We start from the raw sequence: 17,158 nt of genomic DNA, 5'->3' as shown, positions 1-17,158 counted from the left end.
CTATACAAGATTTTTCATGCCCATTTCATAATTGTAGACACTTAAACCTATTTATCTCGTTATTTGCAAAGTATGCGATGCATTAAAGAGATTACAACATAACACAATGTTTGAGGTGCAACTGACATAAATGACAACTGAAAACCCAATTAATTAGGCTTCAGTTTCATTTTGTAACTGTAAATTCGAACAGCCTCCCAAAAGCCTAGATACAGCTTACATAGAGAACACAACAGTCGGAAAGGAATAATAAAATGAAATGAGGTCTTCAGAATCAGAAACATCTATTCACAAGAAATTCATTCAAATCCAGAAAAAAGAAAGCAAGAGCATGATGACTACTCTCTTAGTCAAATTCGAGGGTAAAATCATCGAAACTACTGTGACAAATAAGGCCAATGTGGCTGATGATTGGATACAGAGTATCAACAGGTTGTTGAAGCAACATCAAGGTCATAAAATAATTGGAATGAGCTGCAAATTCATCCATCATCCAATTCTGTCTATGAGCAACAAAACTGCACTCTTGCAGCTATGCTTCCAAACAAAAGCCCTCATTCTTCAACTCCTACACATTGATTCCATTCCTCAATCTATAAGGGATTTCTTCAGCGATTCTAACACTACGTTTGTTGGCATTGACATTCAGAACAACTCACGAAAACTTCTAGAAGAGTATGCAGTCCGCGTGAGCCGTATGGTGGACATTCATTTTCTTGCTAAGAAATGGTTTCCTGTGAGCTATAGAGGTATGCCTAGCTTGAGGGCTCTAGCTTATTGCATTGTTGGATTCTCTGTGAGGAAATGCAGAAGCAATGCTAACAAAAAAGGAGATTGGGAATCGAGAATCCTTGATACAGAGCTGGTTGAACAAGCATGTGTTGATGCTTACACGTCTTACATCATTGCTCACAAATTGCTTAAACATGGCTAGCTATAGCATCATCAATGTAGTATTCATTTTTCTTTTATTATTTAAAAATATGCAGTTTTAGTTTTGGTTGACATGGCTACAAATGTTGCAAACACATAATTAACTCAAAAACAAACCTGAAATATAAATCCAACAGTTGTGTTTAAAAAGTATACTGTTAATAGGAAACTAAGGGAAATAAGTTAAAACAGAGATGTGTATATATAGGTAGGTACCTACTGCCTACATCTCAGAGACCTTTCTCGAGCATAGCACGGACACGCATAGGCAATCCGTAGAGGCGGATAAAACCAGCGGCATCTGCTTGATTGTAGATGCTCCCGCTCTCGAATGAGGAGATGTCTTGCCTGTAGAGACTGTTGGGACTTTCTCTGCCTGTCACTGTAACAGATCCTTTGTAGAGTTTCAGAGTCACGGATCCAGTAGTTGTCTTCGTGACTTCCTTCATGAACGCATCTATGGAGTCACGGAGCGGATCAAACCACCGGCCAGCATATACCAACTCAGCATACTTCAACGCGAGGAAGTCCTTGGTTTGGATGGTCTCACGGTCAAGTGTTAGAGACTCGAGTTCCTGTGCTGCAGTGAAGAGGATAGTCCCGCCTGGAGTTTCATACACACCACGGCTCTTCATCCCAACGAGGCGGTTCTCAACCATATCCACACGGCCAATCCCATGCTTCCCACCAATCTCATTCAGCAATGTGAGTAGAGAAGCAGGAGAGAGCTCCTTTCCATTTACAGAGACTGGGAGACCCTCAACTATACCGATCTTCACATATCTGTATGGAAACTAGAAGGATAAGCATATCTCTGAAACAAAATAATTTGCAATTGCAAACAGGAGTTAGTCACAGCAGTTTACTCTGGTTTGTTGGGTGCCTCTTTCGGGTCAACAGACATCATGTACATGTCCTCCTTTGGCTCATTTGCTGGGTCCTCCAAAATGTCTCCCTTTAAGTTTAGATATTACAAGCTTGTTAACATTTGGTAGCCGGAGAAAACGTTCAAGTTCAAACCACAATGTGCCCACACAAGTGTAATCATGTAATAAGCAGACTTTAGGGAAATGTCCCTTTGGTCCATATATTCATAGCTCATCATTCAATCAAGTCCATATTTATGACATGTTATATAAATCTGATAACCACAAAAATAACACTATATAGAGCATTGAAACAGAAAATTTGTAGAAAATTACTTCATGACTGAGATGCCAGAGATTCCTATCTCTGCTGTAGATTGATTTCTTAGTGACAGGAACAGGCACATTATGCTTTTTAGCATATTCAATTGCATCTTCTCTTCCAGTAATTTCCCATTCCCTCCAAGGAACAACAACAGTGAGCTCAGGATTCAGAGCAAAGAAAGTGAGCTCAAAGCGAACCTGCAACCGGTGAAGGTTAAACAGAAAGTGCACAAATGAATAGGCAATCAACTATCTCGAAAAATTCCAAGCATACCTGATCATTTCCTTTCCCTGTACATCCATGAGCAACAGCATCAGCTCCTACCTCTTTGGCAACATCCACCATTGCCTGCATTGTTTCCAAACACACTTCACTGCCTAAAACAATTGCCTAAATTTGAAGCTAAAATCTTCGAAGAAATGCTGTAGGAATAAACCACGTCTCATGAAAGATAAGCTAACAATGAGGAAACACAAACATTTTGAAACTCAATGACTAAACTTCATCTGACAGCAAGGAAAACTAAGACTGAATATCCATCATTAGACTACACCTTAGCAATAACTGGACGAGCCATTGAAGTCCCAAGCAAGTACTTCCTCTCATAGATAGCACCAGCCCGCAAGCATGGAAAGATAAAATCTTTGACGAATTCTTCCTGGAGATCCTTCACCACTAGTTGACACGCGCCGCTAGCCTTGGCCTTCTGTTCCAAACCTTCCAATTCTTGCACCCCCTACAGAATATCATATATCCAAAGGCAGAAAGGACCACAACAAACAACTAGTTACAACAATAGTATCAACAAACTATTTCACAACTGAATAATTAGGGTACTCAGTTTTGATGAAGGCGTGCAATTTTTTCAAAACATACTTGGCCAACATCTGCAGTGAAGCAAACAACCTCACAGCCATAGTTCTCCCTGCAATGGACACAACAAAAATCAAGATAAAACACAATGAAAAAAATTAATGTAATGCATTGGAGAGAGAGAGAGAGAGAGAGAGAGAGAGAGAGAGTAAGACACCTAAGCCAAGGAACAATCACAGAGGTATCCAAGCCTCCACTGTAGGCCAGCACAACCTTGTTCAGTTTCTTCCTATGCACATTTCCATCCACACTAATGGAAGCCATTGATCTTTAATTACTGCATTCGATCATATTAGATTATATTAATGTGATGTGCAATTTGTTTGTATGCCTATTCTATACAAATGAATAAAAGCTTGCAAGTTTTCACACAACACATACAACAAAGTTTAAAAAAAAGTGATGGCATGAGCAGCAGAGAATTACATTCGAACAAGAATAATAGGAATGCGCGAGAGAGTGGGCGATTGATTACCGGTGAAGGAGCCAAACAGTGACGGCGGAGAGTGAGAGAAGCAATCCACACTGGGAGAGTGAGACGATTTGCACAAATGAAAATAAGGGAAAATCGGGTTTCTAGGCCACTTGGCCTTAGAAATAACGGAAATGTACCGTTTTGTTATCTGTTCCATATATGGGAAAAACGCCAACCGTGTTGGCGTTTCTTTAAGTAAAACACGCCAACCGTATTGGCGGGTTTTAATTTAAAACGCCAATCACGTTGGCGTCTTTTAATTTCAACGTATTTTAGTCGTATTTTTATAAATACAGTATTTGGTGTAACACGCCAATGGGATTGGCGTTTATACTTTAAAAGACGCCAACGATATCGGCGGGTTTTTGGCAGAAGACGCCAATACCAGTGGCGGGTTTTTAAAGATCTGATATATCCTCTTCTCCTCCCCCAAATCGCAAAAAACGCAGCTCCCACACACACACAATCGCGATTTCGATTTTATTTGCTCCACGCGAATTCGCCCTCCATCCATCTATCGGTGCTATTTTCCCCCAAATTTGTATATTATTTTCAGTTAGTATGCTTATCTTTTACATTATTTGAGTAATTGTTGGATAGTTAGATAGGGTTTGTAATTGGTTGTGAATTGAGTTGAAATATTGGGTTGAAATATTATGTAGATTTATTATTTAGCATATTTGATTGTTTGGATGACATTATTGTTGCTTAATAGTTGAGATATTGGTGTTGAGTTAGGGTATAAATATGGATTAACAACCTAAACCCTAGTGTTGTTCTTGCTTAAAATTCGGGCAACTTGTTATGATTTATATGAGTTTTAAAGTGTATTGCATTATTTGGGTTCAATATTAACAAATTATTGAAATTGTTTATGTCGATGTATATTGGTTAGTTTGTTTTGTGTAATATTGTGTAGGCGAATTGTTATTAATTTTGCGTAACTTTGTGTAGGCGAATTATGACATCATCTTCTAGTGCTCGCAGAAGACTATTATGTGGTCCTGAGGACCCATCTGTACTATATTTTCAGAGACAACACGTCTCTAACAATATATGGGCTGGAGAACCCTCACAAGACCTACGCTGCAGAAGGTACGAAGGTATCATTTGGGATGTTCCCATACATCCTCGTGTCTTGGCGGTTGTAGACAGGATGGGGTTTGGCGGGATGTTGAGGTGTGGTAAACCGAAAGATATTGACCACCATCTCATCACCGCTTTGATTGAACGCTGGAGGCCAGAGACGCACACGTTTCACTTTCCAGTCGGTGAAGCGACTGTGACATTAGAAGACGTGGAGGTCTTGTGGGGCCTCAACACTGACGGTGAAGCTCTGACGGGTTACATCCCACTAAGGATGTAAACCATTGGAAGGAGGTTTGTCTGGATTTTCTTGGCTTTATTCCAGATCAAGTTGATTTGAAAGAAATGAACTGGAAGCAGACAGCCTTATCAGCTCAATTGAGGATTGAGTTGAGTGATGACCACGAAGAGTACATATACGCGCAACGTGCTCATGTGTATTGTCTGTTGTTACTTGGTGGTCTGTTGATCCCTAACGCATCTGGTAATAAAATTCCATTTTTCTACATTCAATTTTTCATGGATATAGAACGATGTAGTACCTATAGCTGGGGTGGTGCGACTCTTGCATGCTTGTACCACAATTTATGTGAGGCTGCACTTGGTAAGAGGACCGATGTTGGGGGTGCTCTTACATTGTTACAGTTGTGGGCTTGGGAGAGAATCTCAATTATTAGGCCGAGAATGCTAAATCCCGTGAGTATCCATCCTTGAAAGAGCATTCGGGCAGTTGCGCCTGTCGTGACCTGGTTGACGGCAATGTTTACATCGGCGTCGGGCTCGTGGCTCGTCAGCTTCTCGGACATCCATCTGATTAGGAATCCTAGTAGTACGGTATCGACCGCGACTTTTAGGCATTAACTGAGCTCGTGAACATTGCAAAGTCCATTCAGGAACGGCCCAATAATCTTGGTGTCTTAGTGGATTGAACACCGTAGAATATTGGTGTACACTTGTGCGGTACTCTTACCGAGTAACATGTCAGATCCAGGCCATTCCACAATTGGATTGACTGGGATCGTTTCTAAACCGCGCAACTGCCGCTGCATGTGAACATGGAAGTCTCCACATCTGCCACTTTTGACATTTGCACTTCGACTCCAAGTACTTTACCTTCCACTTGTTATCACCCTTTCCACCAAGTCGACGTTTTGTTCGAACCACATAAATCCCTGCAATTGCGTTTGTTGCTGTACCAAGCAAAATCTGTGATGACCTAAAGGTTCTTCCTTCCATATGGGAGAATTCATTGCATCTATGATTCCCACATGCCTATCAGATATGATACATATTTCATGCTTTGCTACATGAAGTCTAATGCGTTCCATAAACCAATTCCAACTTTCTTTGGTTTCCTCATCAACAATGGCATATGCAACAGGCAAATATTTCTTATTAGCATCAAATCCAACGGCAATAAGAATTTTACCTCGACATCGTCCACGTAGATGAGTTCCATCAACCGTTAAAACTGGTTTGCATAGTTGAAAAGCCTCCACAGCTGGTCCAAAAGCCCAGAATACGTACTTGAATACCTTGTTCATTCCTTATAGTATTACTTGGGAAAGATATATCTTAATTATGATAATTAAATTAAGAGAAATGATTTTTAGCCATAATAGTAATTGTACACAATAATTTGTTTTTAATTAAATTCATATTTTGTATGTTTACTTTGTTACCCTTTACATTGAATTGTGCATATTAATTAGATCTATCTAACGGTACAGCTTAAGCCTTGGAGTTATGTACGAGAGTAATTTGCTTTCTTGAGATCCACATTGTTTATGATCTACACTTTTAATTTTGTTGCTTCCTTATATTGTATTTATTTATGAATATATATTTAAATAAAATAGTATAATGTCATTGTGTTTATATATTTTATTGTACATTTTGTTTACGAATAATTTAATGACGTACTATCATCTAGCAAACGAATAATGATGATAACACTAGTCTTCATAGATTTTAGTTTAAACAAATTAATATTTAATAAAAAAATATGGTTCTTAGTTTGCTCTAGTTTTTCACTTCCAGTTTGATTTCATTAATTTGTTACTCTACTATTTATGAAAATTTTTTATTCTTGTGTCAAGTTTTATGTATACCATAAAAACTGTTAATTTCTTATTAATTGATAAATCAGGGTAATTTAAATTTATATTGAAATATTTAAATAATTATATTTTATTTATAAAACAATAACTTTTATGTGTTATACGGAGTAGTTAAAATTATTATCTACTATCAGAAACTAAACGTTTATTTTCATGAATTCGTAACCTTTATTTTAAAAAAAAAATTTATTTTATTCGAAATAGCAATAAATTTATTCTGAATAAAATTAATTTTAAATTATAAAACTAACTCTTTAGCAAGAAAAATATTTTTTATTCTCAAGATCAATGACTTTCATTTATTACAACAGAATTTTATACATAAAAATAATAATTTTATAAAAAAATTTGTAGTAATTTTTATTCACATAAACTTTAGTTTACAATAATTGTAAAATTTTTTTTATTAATTTGAACGAATAACCTTTTTTTTTATTATTAAAACACCAACTTTATTTACAAGAAAAAGGACGTTTCTAGAAAAAAAAGTAACTTTCGTTAACATCTTTTATTCACAAAATTAATACCAACATTTTATTCATTAGAACAAAATTATTTATCCATAAGAATAATAACTACTATTACAAAATAATAACTTTTATTTGCAATAATAATAAATTTTACTCACAAAACCTTAACTTTTATTTACAATTACAATAAATTTTACTCATAAGAATAATAACTTTACTTATTGGAGATAAAATTATATTTTACTAGAATTATAACTTTTGTTTGTTATAATAACCCTTTTTTGATAATAACAATAGTAACATTTTATAATTAAAATGACTATTTTTTTCGCAATGATAATAACTCCTGTAAAATAGCAAAAATAAATAACTTTATCCGCAATAAAATAACTTTCGGTTGCAGCAAACTATATTAGAGTAATAAATTTTATATATTAAACACTATGATTATTCATAATAAATATAAATTTTATCCCCAAAGACAATACTCATGATTCGATGATGAAGTGCAGTTAAGCAAGTAACAAACTCCATATCTATCCAATAGATTAAATGGTTTGAGTCATATCATGTTTAATACAAAACCATTATCGATCCTCTGAAACAATAAATTTTTTGATTATAATAATAATTTTTATTCAAAATAATAATAACTTTTTTGAAAATAACAATATTTTATTAAGATAATAAATTTTATAAATAAAAGAAACAATAACTTTTATTATTTAAAATAATATTATAATTTTTATTCACAAGATTTATAAATCTTATAAATAAATTAGTAAATTTTTATTTATAAGAACAATCATTTTTAATTTATATTTTTTCAAATTACATGAGTATTATCTCATAAAATTAAATAGTATGTACAAAAGTACTCTAATTATAATTTAAATAATCTAATTAAGATTATTTAAATACTTTAATTAAAACCATGATATAATAAATATGTGCATAATAAGCATGCTTTAATTTAAGGGTAGTGATTTAGAGACATAATGTCTCCATGCCATAATACCCCTATGTTTTTTTGCCATAAGTATAGTTTATATCTTGACTAATATATCCTTCACAATACAATTATGGATGATTCTAATTTATGGGATTTTAATGTAAAGAAAACTATAATTAATATGGTAATTTAAAGTGATACTTAACTAATGTTACTATATAATTTTTCATTTTCTCTATATTCTATAAGTTAAAACAATTATTCTCCTTATTTGAAATGTTAAGAATTAAAAAAATCACGATTAAAAAATTAAATTAAAGTAATGAAATTAAATTTAATTTGAGTTTACTATATATCACTCAATTAGAAACTGATCTGTCACTAATCCGTCACAATTAATATTACTATATATCACGACTATAGAATTAATTAGAATTAAAAAAAATCACGATTAACATATCATAAATGTGTTGCATTTTATGTTGAATTGGGCCAGAATTCTAATATTTTATAACAAAAAAATATAACATACGAATTATATAGTTTTAAAATATTAAGTTGATGAGTTAAGAACATGTTTATTTTTTTTTATCGAAATTCAACTATAATATTCTAAAAAGTTAGGAATTTAAAGAAATTGTAGTTTTGGAAAGTAAAGAATTCAAATCAAAATTATGAAATTCTTAAATCAAAGCTAAAAACTCAAATAGGATTAACACATCGTATATCAAATTTTCAGTTGTTTCATAATATTATGAATTGACCTAAAAACTGTAGAAATCATGGTATTAAATATGCCCGGTCAATGGATTTTGACCAAATAATAAATGTGACGAGACATTTAATTTTGTGAAATTAAATGACATAGCGTCGATCTACATTTTACGTAGATAAATGTAGTATATTCACTTTCTCAAATCCGATTTCCGGTGAGTGAGAAATAGTGGATTAAAGTTGGGCATAATTAGCTTTTATTAAAGCTTGGAGTTGGAGCTTAGGGAATAATTAACTAGTGTTAATTATCCCACATTGGAGGATTAACACATCTTTTAATGTGTATAAATTAAGTGATTTTATGTTACTTAATAATTATAGTGAACCAAGATGGGTGAAAGAGCCCACACGCGCGCCGCCCGCCCGTGCTCGCGGTCGCGGGCCCGGGCCCGGGCCCGATCTTGGATCTTGGTCTTTGGGTGGTCTTTGGGCTTGGGGCTTGGCCCAAACTATTCTTTTTGGACCACCGCCGAGTCAGCAATCCAAGTGGCTTGACACGTCGTCAAGCGAGGCACAGTCACGGCTGCCACGTGAGAAATCCACACGCTCCACACACGGATGGCACACTCCTGCCACACGCTCGTAACCGTCGGCGGTTACAAATCTGCCATGATGAGCCTTCTTGGTTGTTGACCCACAGCAGTGGACTGAGCCTATAAATAGGCTAGCCACTCCATGCATTACACATCATCATTCACAAGCATTACAGCATAAGCTCTCTCCCTATCTGCATTGTCTTTCTGTCGAAGCTCTGCCCTCTCCTACATCCAGTTCGCCGGAGCTCTACTGATTGCGGTGCTGCATCAATAGTGACGTAGCCGTTTTACCTTTGGGGACGACACGCCAAACCGAAGAGCACTACCGGGGCGTATCTCGTCTTGCGGGAAGAGGCCTCCTCGACTCGGCTCAAACTTTATTCACGGTTACTGTTTCGTTTTTACATTTGTAATCTCATTCTAGTTCAGTTTCCTCTTTTGTATTCCTTCTTTTGGGTTGTATTACGCCCGGCTTTTATCTCTTGTAATCCCAGAAACCATCAATCGCAAGACGAGATAACTAGCCTTTGAAGGGATTTGGACCTCCTAAACTGAACTAAAACTTTCGAAACAATTAAAACCTTTGCTGGAGATGTCGACTGAATCTAACACCACTGCTGCCGCCACCACCACCGCCATTCCCTCCACCATGGCGACCACTGGACCGGTCAATACGTCGTCAATTCTGACGATGATGCCCACTCCCGGGCGCTATCCCTCTTCATCAACAACCCCTTGGGAGTTCGTTAACCCCCTTGGGCTCACTGGTGGATCCACCTCGAGTGGATCGGTTGGTTCCACTTTTAGTGGTTCCTTCGGTTCCTTTAATGGATCGAGTGTTGGGGCTTTCGGGCCTCACACGAATGCTGGGGCCTTCGGGTCTCATGCGAGTGCTAGTCCCTTCGGGGATAGTACGTTCATGGCGGGCTCTATGCCTAACGTGAATGGTGGGGGCTCTATGCCCAACCACGTTGTTGGCTCCTTCGGGGGCAACGGAATTGGTTCCTTCCAAGGACCAACTGCGGCACCTTTGGCACCAAGAATGATGCCACCGGCCGAGAAACCACCCAAGTTTGGAGGATCAGTCTTCAAGAGGTGGTACCAAAAGATGTTGTTCTACTTGACAACATTGGGCGTCGCCAACTTCCTCACGGAGAACGAGCCGCCCGCGCCAAGCGACCAAGAGACTAGGCTCGAAGTTATGGCGGACTATGAGGCTTGGAGAAAAGGGGATTATCTATGTAAAAACTTTATTTTAAGTGCATTAGATGATAGCCTCTATAATATATACTCCAATGTAACCACATCTAAACAAATGTGGGAAAGCCTAGAGAAGAAATATAGCATAGACAATGCTGCAGGGACTGAACAGGTTGTAGCATCCAAGTTTATGGACTACAAGATGGTCGACTCTCGACCCATCATGGAGCAAGTCCAAGAGCTCCAAATGATCATCCACTCCTTAGTGGCTGAAGGGATGACCTTGCCCGATAAGTTCCTAATGTGCACGATCATTGACAAGCTCCCTCCAAGTTGGAAGGACTTCAAGAGTTATCTCAAGCACAAGTGAAAGCAGATGACCCTTGAAGACTTGATCGTGAAGTTGCGCATTGAGGCCGACGTGCGCAAAAGTGATCAAAAGGCTAAGGGCTTCACCCCAAATGAAGCCAAAGCCAACCTGTTGGAGCGGGGCGGTCCCTCCAACAAACGCCCTCGCCCAAACCGTCCAAACGACAAAGGGAAGGGAAAGCAGCCTTCAAAGAAGTTTGAAGGCGACTGCTACAAATGTGGCAAACCGGGCCACTTTGCCAAAGATTGCCGCAGCAAGAAGAAGAAGCTGGCAGCCCACGTCGTTGAGAAGGAGTTCAAGGACTGGGATGAGAACGACCTCATTGCAGTGGTCACTGAAGAGGTTAACCTTGTTGATAACAAGGGAGGCTGGTACATCGACACCGGCGCTACTGCTCATGTTTGCTTCGACAGGAGCAAGTTTGCCTCCTACACGGCTGTTGAAGGAAGGAAAATCAACATGGGGAATCAAGCATCGTCTGAAATCCTCGGCGTTGGCAACGTGATTCTCATGATGCCGTCTGGCGTCACAATCACTTTGAAGGATGTGCTGCATGTCCCGGACATCCGCAAGAACCTAGTGTCAAGATCAATACTAGTTAATAAGGGGTTTAAACTTGTATTTGAGTCTGATAGGTTTGTCTTGTATAAGTTTAGAAAATCCCTCGGAAAAGGTTATGTAACCGATGGGCTTTTCAAGCTTAGTGTAGCAACTCGCAGTGTTGCAAAGCCATTGGCTAATAATAATAAAGCATCTACTTCCTCTTATTTGACCGAGTCTTCAAATTTGTTGCATTGTAGATTGGGACATGTAAATTCAAAAGCCATTAAAAGATTAGTAAATTTAGACTTACTAAAGGCTAATGAATTGGATATCCAAGATAAATGTGAAATTTGTCTTGAAGCAAAAATGACTAAGTTGTCGTTTCACTCGGTTGAACGAAGCACAAAACCCCTTGAATTAATTCACACGGATGTATGTGATTTAAAGATGGTGCAAACAAGAGGTGGTAAAAAGTACTTTATCACTTTCATAGATGATTGCACAAGGTATTGCTACATTTATCTTTTAAGAAGTAAAGATGAAGCAATAGAAGCGTTCAAAAATTATAAGAACGAGGTTGAGAATCAACTTGGTTGTAAAATTAAAATGATTCGAAGCGATAGAGGAGGCGAATATGTAGCCCCGTTTGAGGAGTTATGCAACGCAAGTGGTATAATTCATCAAACAACTGCTCTATATTCACCACAATCTAATGGTGTTGCAGAACGCAAAAATCGAACTCTAAAAGAGATGATGAATGCACTGCTTCTAACTTCAGGATTACCACATAACATGTGGGGGGAAGCTGTTTTGACAGCCAACTATATCTTGAATAAGATCCCTCTCAAAGGAAAAGATGTCACTCCTTACGAGTTGTGGAAGGGAAGGAAGCCATCCTACAAATACCTCAAAGTGTGGGGGTGTTTGGCAAAGGTGATGGTTCCTCCGCCCAAAGAAGTTACAATCGGACCTAAGACGGTTGATTGCATCTTCATTGGGTATGCACTTAACAGTAGTGCATATCGATTTGTTGTTCACAAGTCTGAAATATCGACTATCACAGTAGGAACAACAATTGAGTCGAGGAATGCTGTATTTCTCGAAAATACATTTCCTTGCAAAGACAAGGAAAAAGTCTCAACCAATTCTGAGACAAGAATTGAAGAAGCCACTAGTTCTAAACAAGTGGAAGAAGAAGCCACTAGTTCTAAATCAGCAGATGCGGAACCTGAATCGCGCAAGCGTGCAAGGCCCGATCCAAAAGATACAGTACTAAGACGTGGTAATAGAGTCAGAACACCAAAAACTTTTGGTCCTGACTACATTGCTTTCATGTTGGATGAAGAACCAACATCGATAAAAGTAGCCTTTCCTGGCCCAGAAGGGCTGCATTGGAGAGAAGCTGTTCAAAGCGAAATTGATTCAATTTTGCTAAACCACACATGGGTGTTGGTTGATTTGCCCGAAGGTGCTAAACCTTTAGGATGCAAATGGGTTCTTAAAAGAAAGTTTAAGGCCGATGGAACAGTTGATAAGTATAAAGCCCGATTAGTAGTAAAGGGTTTTAAACAAAAGGAAGGACATGACTTCTTCGATACCTATTCACCTGTAACAAGGATTACATCTATACGAGTGCTTCTCGCTATTGCTGCATTGCACAATCTTGAGATTAATCAAATGGATGTAAAGACCGCGTTTCTAAATGGTGAACTAGAAGATGAAATCTATATGGAACAACCCGAAGGGTTTGTAGTACCTGGACAAGAGAAAAAGGTATGCAAGCTCGTAAAGTCCCTATATGGATTGAAACAAGCGCCATTGCAATGGCACTTGAAGTTTGATAATGTGATGTTATCAAATGGGTTTAAAATCAACGAGTGCGACAAATGTGTCTACATCAAGAGCACTAATAACGGTCATGTTATAGTGTGTCTCTACGTTGATGATATGTTAATCTTGGGTAGCAACACTCAAGTAATTAACGATACAAATGCCATGTTAAAGAGAAACTTTGACATGAAAGACATGGGTCTAGCCGATGTAATTCTTGGAATGAAGATTCTAAGAACGAATGATGGAATCATCTTAACACAATCACATTATGTTGAGAAGATATTGAATAAATTTAAAGCCTATGATGGCGCGCCGGTTAAGACTCCAATTGAACTCGACGTTCACTTGAGCAAAAACAAAGGCGAGCCCGTTGCACAAGAAGAGTATGCACGGGTCATCGGGTGCATTATGTACTTGACTAATTGCACTCGACCTGACATTGTTTGTGCCGTGAACAAGTTGAGTCGTTACACGAGCAATCCAAGCAAAGAGCATTGGAGAGCTCTTATGAGGGTTTTGAGATATTTAAAACACACTCAAAATCTTGGGCTACACTTCTCGAGATACCCCCCGGTACTTGAAGGGTACTGTGATGCCAATTGGATATCCGATAATAGAGACTCACTTTCAACAAGTGGATATGTCTTTACTATTGGGGGTGGTGCTGTATCGTGGAAATCCACAAAACAGACCTGTATAGCCCGATCAACAATGGAATCGGAGTTCATTGCCTTGGATAAGGCTGGTGAGGAAGCCGAGTGGCTTAAGAACTTCCTTGAAGACATTCCATGTTGGTCTAAGCCAGTGCCACCAGTGTTGATCCACTGCGATAGCCAAGCAGCTATTGGAAGGGCAAACAATGGCTTCTATAACGGCAAGTCTCGACATATACGTCGACGACATAACACCGTGAGACATTTGATCACAACAGGGGTGATTACAATTGACTATGTGAAGTCAATAGATAATCTAGCGGATCCGCTAACCAAAGGGTTAAACCGTGATCAAATAAATAAGTTGCTAGAGGGAATGGGTTTGAAATCCACAAACTAAAGAATTATCATAGTGGTAACCCAACCATGATGACTGGAGATCCCAAGAACTTGGTTCAAAGGGACAACTAAGCTATGAGAGTTCATGAGAAACACTCAACTATATCTATTCCCTAGAGAACAATAGAGTGTTGGAGAGCTTGCCTAGTGGTAAAGGCTAAGTCTATGACTTTTAATGGTTCTTAAGGATCTCAAAGAGATGGAATTCTCAAAGAGATGGCAAGGTACTTTGACTAAGAATCACCTATGTAAGTGCGAAGTGTGGTCGCTTCATAAAAAACGCACTTATGAATCCAAAGTGGTGTCCAAGACCGCAATGGACACAAAACGTGAGAACGGATGAGGTTGAGGTGTTTAAGCGTTAACACCATTGTCTCGGTGCACGCCGTGGGGGATTAGTTCAAAGCATCGTGCTACTAAGCCGCCTGTGTATCCGATGGTGTCGACTATGGAGGGTTCAAAGTCAACAACTACCTATCCTTATGCTTATATACCTCTCGAGGGTTGAGCTTGTGTCTGCATGCATATGCATTCGGCTATTTCCACTCATGTGGGGGATTGTAGAAATCATGGTATTAAATATGCCCGGTCAATGGATTTTGACCAAATAATAAATGTGACGAGACATTTAATTTTGCGAAATTAAATGACATAGCGTCGATCTACATTTTACGTAGATAAATGTAGTATATTCACTTTCTCAAATCCGATTTCCGGTGAGTGAGAAATAGTGGATTAAAGTTCGGCATAATTAGCTTTTATTAAAGCTTGGAGTTGGAGCTTAGGGAATAATTAACTAGTGTTAATTATCCCACATTGGAGGATTAACACATCTTTTAATGTGTATAAATTAAGTGACTTTATGTTACTTAATAATTATAGTGGACCAAGATGGGTGAAAGAGCCCACACGCGCGCACACGCGCGCGCCGCCGCCGCCGCCCGCCCGTGCTCGTGCTCGCGGTCGCGGGCCGCGGGCCGCGGGCCCGATCTCGATCTCGATCTCGATCTCGATCTCGATCTTGGACTTGGACTTGGACTTGGACTTGGATCTTAGCAATTGGTCTTTGGGTGGTCTTTGGGCTTGGGGCTTGGCCCAAACTATTCTTTTTGGACCACCGCCGAGTCAGCAATCCAAGTGGCTTGACACGTCGTCAAGCGAGGCACAGTCACGGCTGCCACGTGAGAAATCCACACGCTCCACACACGGATGGCACACTCCTGCCACACGCTCGTAACCGTCGGCGGTTACAAATCTGCCATGATGAGCCTTCATGGCTGTTGACCCACAGCAGTGGACTGAGCCTATAAATAGGCTAGCCACTCCATGCATTACACATCATCATTCACAAGCATTACAGCATAAGCTCTCTCCCTCTCTGCATTGTCTTTCTGTCGAAGCTCTGCCCTCTCCTACATCCAGTTCGCCGGAGCTCTACTGATTGCGGTGCTGCATCAATAGTGACGTAGCCGTTTTACCTTTGGGGACGACACGCCAAACCGAAGAGCACTACCGGGGCGTATCTCGTCTTGCGGGAAGAGGCCTCCTCGACTCGGCTCAAACTTTATTCACGGTTACTGTTTCGTTTTTACATTTGTAATCTCATTCTAGTTCAGTTTCCTCTTTTGTATTCCTTCTTTTGGGTTGTATTACGCCCGGCTTTTATCTCTTGTAATCCCTAGAAACCAACAAAAACTCTATTTTTCAAACTAAGCAACAATATTTACTATATAGCATAAAGGGATAACTGTCTTAAAAGTCATCAACTTTGCCCGAATTCTGGTTTTTCTCACGAGCTTTAAAATTGGCGTATAAAGTCACGAACTTTGCATTTAGTCGCCGATTTCCCATGATTGTTTTTCCGGCGAAATGGTGAGCTGACGTGTCGTTTTTAAATGATGTGGCGTCTCGTGGTAGCTTACATGGGCATCATGTAGTGAATGTGAAAAAAATTAAAGAAATAAATTTAAAAAACAAAATTCAAAAAATAGAAAAAACTTAAAAAAACTTAAAACACAAAATTAAAAAACTTTAAAAAAACTTAAAACACAAAATTAAAAAATTAAAAAACTTAAAATTTTAAAAAAACTTAAAACACAAAGAATCATACAGTAGTATATTGTTTTCAATTTTTATAGATTGAAGTAAGATTAATGAGAAAACTCACCAGCATCAAAGCCACTACACCGCAATTGCGCCATTAGCCGCCGATTGAATTCCGGCGACGAATCCTCACCGCCGACGACTTCCATCGCCGCTCTCGAACGACCTATCTCTCGACATATCGGCGGAGTGCTCGCTGCCGCCGCTCTCGAACGATCTATCTCTATACATCTCGTCGAAGGCCGCCGCCATCCTTCCGAACCTCGCTGGAATATTCACCATTTCTGCGATTCCGATTACCCGCTGAATTCAAAATTGTGTCTGTCTCTAATTTTTTTTACTGATTCTAGTAGAAATTTTAAGAGGGAGAGAGTGTTGGAATAGAAGAAGACTGATGAAGCTTTTATAAAGAGAGAAATATGTAAATATGGAGTTAAAGCGAATGGTGAAGATGTCGTGATTATGTTACGATAATGTTTACACCTTGGCTACGAGCGGGAGCCCGGAGGTACGATTGGCTGAGGAACGTGGCTGGGAGGATTCAGACTGCGGTGGGGGACTTGGTGACACAGGGAGAGGGACAATGGCAGATCCAGGAATTAAAAATGGTGGGGTCGGACGAGAAAATTAATATAAAGAGTAATATT

At 38.8% G+C, this 17,158-nt stretch overlaps 2 protein-coding genes across 2 annotated transcripts; one reads left to right on the top strand and one right to left on the bottom strand.

The window, feature by feature from the left end:
- Positions 1 to 259: 259 nt before the first annotated feature.
- LOC121800645 (Werner Syndrome-like exonuclease) lies at positions 260 to 934 on the top strand. Its single transcript, XM_042200170.1, has one exon. The coding sequence runs from the start codon at positions 260 to 262 to the stop codon at positions 932 to 934; it is 675 nt and encodes a 224-aa protein (XP_042056104.1).
- Positions 935 to 951: 17 nt separating this feature from the next.
- On the bottom strand, positions 952 to 3,576 carry LOC121798169 (argininosuccinate synthase, chloroplastic). Its single transcript, XM_042197036.1, has 8 exons — positions 3,473 to 3,576; positions 3,155 to 3,274; positions 3,001 to 3,049; positions 2,678 to 2,860; positions 2,398 to 2,472; positions 2,136 to 2,321; positions 1,800 to 1,888; positions 952 to 1,716 (listed from the first exon to the last, which is right to left on the bottom strand). The coding sequence occupies exons 2-8, from the start codon at positions 3,259 to 3,261 to the stop codon at positions 1,164 to 1,166; spliced, it is 1,242 nt and encodes a 413-aa protein (XP_042052970.1). The 5' UTR covers positions 3,262 to 3,274; positions 3,473 to 3,576; the 3' UTR covers positions 952 to 1,163.
- Positions 3,577 to 17,158: the final 13,582 nt, after the last annotated feature.

This window comes from Salvia splendens, chromosome 4 (genome assembly GCF_004379255.2).
Source record: "Salvia splendens isolate huo1 chromosome 4, SspV2, whole genome shotgun sequence".
NCBI classification, from domain to species: Eukaryota; Viridiplantae; Streptophyta; class Magnoliopsida; order Lamiales; family Lamiaceae; genus Salvia; species Salvia splendens.
The sequence above is the reverse complement of the archived record's forward strand: the minus strand, read 5'-3'. Positions and strand labels throughout refer to the sequence as shown.

Coding starts and splice junctions, on each gene's coding strand:
- LOC121798169 (XM_042197036.1), bottom strand. CDS start 3,261: ATGGCTTCCATTAGTGTGGATGGAAATGTGCATAGGAAGAAACTGAAC. Junction 3,050..3,154: donor GTGATTGTTCCTTGGCTTAG/GTGTCTTACTCT, acceptor TGTCCATTGCAG/GGAGAACTATGGCTGTGAGG. Junction 2,473..2,677: donor CTCGTCCAGTTATTGCTAAG/GTGTAGTCTAAT, acceptor GAAACAATGCAG/GCAATGGTGGATGTTGCCAA.
- LOC121800645 (XM_042200170.1), top strand. CDS start 260: ATGAGGTCTTCAGAATCAGAAACATCTATTCACAAGAAATTCATTCAA.